The sequence below is a fragment of the Cupressus sempervirens genome, chromosome 2, assembly GCF_028749045.1.
Source record: "Cupressus sempervirens isolate cs-2001-9-10 chromosome 2, ASM2874904v1, whole genome shotgun sequence".
Lineage (NCBI taxonomy): Eukaryota > Viridiplantae > Streptophyta > Pinopsida > Cupressales > Cupressaceae > Cupressus > Cupressus sempervirens.
Genome location: NC_143119.1, coordinates 259,709,288 through 259,714,968, shown reverse-complemented (window position 1 = coordinate 259,714,968; position 5,681 = coordinate 259,709,288). Strand labels below are relative to the sequence as shown.

General features: G+C 37.8%; 1 protein-coding gene across 1 annotated transcript; it reads right to left on the bottom strand.

Moving 5' to 3' along the window:
- Positions 1 to 261: 261 nt before the first annotated feature.
- On the bottom strand, positions 262 to 4,194 carry LOC149572043 (heat shock cognate 70 kDa protein-like). Its single transcript, XM_089813378.1, has 2 exons — positions 3,846 to 4,194; positions 262 to 2,155 (listed from the first exon to the last, which is right to left on the bottom strand). Exons 1-2 carry the CDS (start codon positions 4,054 to 4,056, stop codon positions 405 to 407), a joined length of 1,962 nt encoding a protein of 653 aa, XP_089669504.1. The 5' UTR covers positions 4,057 to 4,194; the 3' UTR covers positions 262 to 404.
- Between the last annotated feature and the right edge of the window lie 1,487 nt (positions 4,195 to 5,681).

The following is a 5,681-nucleotide window of genomic DNA, read 5'->3' as shown; positions in this document are numbered from 1 at the left end:
CATGTGTCCCACAGTGTTCAAATTCCAAACCCCTATGAACCCGTAAAACAACTCATCAAAAGAGCATAATGCTGAAAATATTAAAAATAACACAAATTCACATATTCAAATCAAAGAGCATTATGGTAAAAGTATTAACCATTATGCATGAGTAAAAACCTGCCAGATCACTTTAATAAATTCATTGCCACAAATTAAATTGTGTAGTACCGATTTAATCAATAACCCATTCACGCATTAGAAAATCCTCCGATACAGCACTGAGCCGTAAAATGAGTTAAAACTTATATTAAAAATATTTTTTAAAAAACGGATTTAGAAGTCTTCAATAGCAAGATATACTAAATCCCTCTTGCTGGGCAAAATGAGAAATTAACCAAAAAAAAAGATAAATGATGAGCAGCTTAGTCGACCTCCTCGATCTTGGGGCCTGGACCACCTGCGCCGCTTCCAGCAGATGCAGAAGCCCCACCCATATCATCCTCACCAGAAAATCCACCCATACCTTCTCCACCCTGATACATTTTAGCAATGATTGGGTTGCAGACGGACTCCAGCTCCTTTAGCTTGTCTTCAAACTCTTCTTTCTCTGCCAACTGATTTCCATCCAGCCAGCTTATGGCCTCGTCCACCGCATCCTCAATCTTCTTCTTGTCAGCTGGATCCAATTTCCCTGCAATCTTGTCATCCCTGATGGTATTCCTCATATTATATGCATAGTTTTCAAGGGAATTTTTGGACTCCACCTTTTTCTTCAATTCTTCATCCTCAGCCTTGTATTTCTCTGCTTCCTGTACCATTTTTTCAATTTCATCCTTGCTCAATCTTCCCTTGTCATTAGTAATGGTGATTTTGTTTTTCTGGCCTGTTGTCTTGTCCTCGGCAGAAACATTGAGGATACCGTTGGCATCAATATCAAAGCACACGGTGATCTGAGGAACACCCCTTGGGGCAGGGGGAATGCCAGAGAGCTCAAATTTGCCCAGAAGGTTATTGTCCTTAGTCCTTGCCCTTTCTCCTTCAAAGACTTGGATCAAAACACCGGGCTGATTGTCAGAATATGTAGAAAATACCTGCTCCTTCTTGGTGGGGATAGTTGTGTTTCGAGGAATCAAAACAGTCATAACTCCTCCGGCTGTTTCCAAACCTTGTGACAGTGGGGTAACATCAAGAAGCAGTAAATCTTGTACTTTCTCATTTCCTTCCCCGCTCAAAATTGCAGCCTGGACAGCAGCACCATAAGCAACAGCTTCATCGGGGTTGATGCTCTTACATAACTCCTTCCCATTGAAGAAGTCCTGCAACAGTTGCTGTACTTTAGGGATTCGAGTAGAACCTCCCACGAGAACAACATCGTGGACTGTGCTCTTGTCCATCTTGGCATCCCTCAAACACTTCTCAACCGGCTCCATGCATTTCCTGAAGAGATCCATGTTGAGCTCCTCAAACCTAGCCCTTGTGATTGTAGAGTAGAAGTCGATGCCTTCGTACAATGAATCAATCTCAATGGTGGTCTGAGCAGTCGACGACAGAGTTCTCTTCGCTCTCTCGCATGCTGTTCTCAACCTCCTGAGGGCTCTAGCATTACCACCGATATCCTTTTTGTATTTCCTCTTGAATTCTTGCGTGAAGTGATTCACCAATCGGTTATCAAAATCTTCACCCCCTAAATGGGTATCTCCTGCAGTGGCCTTGACTTCGAAAATACCCTCCTCAATAGTCAAAAGAGACACATCAAATGTTCCACCCCCAAGATCAAAAATCAAGACATTCTTCTCACCAACAGAGGTAGCCTTCTTGTCAAGCCCATAGGCAATAGCAGCAGCGGTTGGTTCATTGATGATTCTCATCACATTCAACCCAGCAATGACACCGGCATCCTTTGTCGCCTGCCTCTGAGAGTCATTAAAATAAGCAGGAACCGTGACAACAGCATTCTTGACTACAGAACCAAGATACGCCTCTGCAATCTCTTTCATCTTAATGAGAACCATAGATGAGATCTCTTCAGCAGCAAATTGCTTCTCTTCTCCTTTATAATTAACCACAATCATTGGCTTTTCTGCAGGTCCAGAAACAACCTTGAAAGGCCATAGTTTCATGTCGCTCTGCACCGTTGGGTCTGAAATTCTCCTACCAATGAGCCGCTTTGCATCTGGATGAGGCCATTAACATGCATCAGATAAGATACAATAACAAAAAAATTATCCAACCGATAAAATGTCGTATGAAATAAACCGTAGCCAAGTCAAATCAAAAAACTGAGCTGTAACACTAACAAACATACGTTAATCTGCGGCTTCTAAAACACAACAAAACACAACCAAGAAAAAAATCATGAGAAAGAAAGCATGATTAATCTGACGTAATACTATTCTCCCAATCCACAAATTTATTATTTTACGAATGAATATTTGACCAAAAATAAAATTGGTCAAGAAACTAAGATCTAGGCACTTCAGGACTATAAGAGCAAAACATATCTACCAAACGACCCGTTGCTGCTACATTTTGAATTAAAAGCAAGCATACAACAAATCTTATGGGAAAATAATATAAATGTGTATTAGTAAAGTTTTGTATGTCTATCAAAAAGATGAAATCGGCGTAGGGCTAAAGAATAATTAGCAAAGCTCCAAAATCACATGAAACAGATCTCCCCACCCATGAAAGGCCACTTGATAGCAGCCGTTTACAATATTTTTATACCTTTTATCCCTAGAATAAATTGACATTTTATAACAAAAGAATTACAATTATGAAATTACTATCAAAATTTAACTGTATAATTTTGAATCAGGATCACTCCTTGTGAAACCATCTCTCATATCGATAAAAATATTAACGCTTGGCACTAATTGAATTGAATCTAGATGATATTCTCAGAGATGAAACACCTAAACTTCCCGACAAAAAAAAATAAAAAATATTCCCAAGTTTTTATACCCTTACTTCATTGCTAGAATCAATGATATTCTATAACAAAAATACTCTGTGCCACATAAATATATGATGTAATCATGTAAAAATGAATCTAACAAAAGCTAAGGTAAAACAGTTCACAAAGTGCTCCTCAATCATTTAAACCCTAATTAGACAGCACGAAAAACCTCAAAACTAAATAACACCCATTTCAAGAACTTAATCGATGAAAACAATCACTCGCATCCCTACAGATATTCTAGCAGATCCTATAAACCTAGTTAGAGAACCTTGCCCTACAAACCCAAAGCGTACTCCTTAACCCAAAAAATACTATCTCGGCAATGAAAAATCGAAAGATACTGAGGTGTGTAAATGATTGGACGGCATGAATTACTGTAGATCGGTCCACTATATACCCAGAAACAAACATTCAGAATACTTAGAGATAGAGGCAGACTTTCAAGACCTGCCCCAACCAAACAAAATCATTGTTTTATGCCAGCTAAAACATTGTTTACTGCCCGACAAAACATCGTTATGTGGGCAGCATAAGTCTCTGACTATGAGACTTCAACCTAGAAATACAAACATTTAAAACAAAAAACATTGGCAGACATCCCCGACAAAATTACTGAAACAATACCAGATCTATTTAAATAGAGAAAAAGATGCATATCATTAACAGATCCACACAAAGAAGGTCCTTTCCATCATAAATGAACTATGAAAAACAACAGATCTAACCTAACAGATCAGATACGATTGCACATCACATAAACAGAATTTTTACTCCCTCCCTAGACCATTTTACCACTAAGAATGTTCAACTTAGATCCAGAACCAGAGCGCACATGAAACCCCAACTCGAATATTTAACCAAATAAGGGCTAAACCTACAGATTTCTTCATAAAGTACATACCGAAAACGGTGTTGGTCGGATTCATAGCAACTTGATTCTTCGCAGCATCTCCGATGAGGCGCTCAGAATCCGTAAACGCCACATAGGAGGGTGTGGTTCGATTCCCTTGGTCGTTCGCAATGATCTCCACTCTGTCATGTTGCCACACACCCACGCAAGAGTACGTGGTTCCGAGATCGATTCCAACAGCAGGCCCCTCTCCCTTGCTCATTGTCTCTCACACTGAAGATCGATCCTCGCAAACAAAAAAATGGAAGCAGGAAAAATAAAAACCCTAAAAGGAAATAGGTTATCACAGTAATGTGTGACGAAAATAGCGAAAAAATAACCTAATTCCTTCTTCCACTGTGGTCGAAGAACGATGTGAGAGTGGTACAAATAGGAGCCGGGCCTCTCAAAATATCGGATCACAAAAGCTAACTCCAATTCTAGAACTTTCGATTCGTTGCCAGCCGTCCGTTTTTTCTTGGACGGTGTGATCCGGACCGTTGAAAATGGACCGCCTCTGACCGTCCAACCGGCCCCAGCCTGTCGAATGTGAGCCGTCGGATGTGCGTTTGAAATCGTTACAACGATCCACAGACGTGTTCTGTTTTTTAACGAGTGCTATTTTTGTCCATTGTACTTATTTTAAGTAAGCACTAATTTTCCTCGTAATATTATCACTAATCTTTACTTAGTTACGGATATTTTTAGCCGACTTTATACCTTTCCTCTAACTTCTATCCTACGTGATACCATTTCAAGGTTTATTTGGGTTTTTTTTTTTAACTGGCTGCTTTATTATTTTCCACGAATTTTAACTTCGTGGCTAAGCTTTTAGTACTTACGTGGAAGAGTCAATGCTGGCGGGCTTGACGCGTTCTTGGTGTTTTCTGCGGTGTTTTGAATGTCCAACCAAGAAGAGATATTTGTCTAGGGTTTGTGGAATTTTGTACTCCTATGTTAATGTTTTGCAAGGAGTATCTAGGAAGTTGCCCTAAGAAGTTGAAACCAAAAAAGTGAACTTCGTCAACAATTTCCCAACACCTACTTGCATGTGTGCATGGCTAATTTATAGGTGTGTTATTTTGACAATTGTTTTACACTTTATGAAGTTCATTTTATTTTATTTTTAAATTAAAAATTATATAATGATATTTATTAATGTTCTAGATTTCCACAATCCATTACTAGTGATAAACATTTTCTTGATTTGATTGTGCATAAATTTAATTTGAAATTCTGAATCATACTATATGATTTATCATCTAGATGAAAAGAGCTAGTTGAAAGAGCAAATAATATCTATAATTTTCATCAATTACTATCATTGTATTTATCTATATATTAAATTTAAAATATTTTGTTTATTTTTAAAGTAACTTCAATTATAAAGTTAAGTCAAAGTAAAAGGTAAACAACCTTTCCATATATTAGATGATCTTACTTATGATTTCAAAATAAAGTGTTTATATCCCTACTCTCGTGATCATTGTTGGAAACAAAGGAAGAGTAACAAAAAGTGGTATTCAAGTTATCCCCTACTTATCATTTTTCAACTTAGAAACTAAAGCAAGTGATAGAAGCTTCATTGAGCAAAGAAATCAGCAAAAAGTATTAGGAAGTGTTGTTAGAGCTTTACAGTAATGTTCCATTAAAATGGCAATTGTGTGAAATGACTAAGTTTAGCAGAATTGTGAATTTGGTGGGAAAATAAAGAGGGAATTAGTAGCCTTTGTGAGCCTTCCAAAATTCCTCAAACCTTAGCCATCATGTTTTGTCATTACTTGGTAATTCATCATCTTCATTGACTTCAATTTTAGAAACAAAAATTACAAATTTATTTCCTTCTCA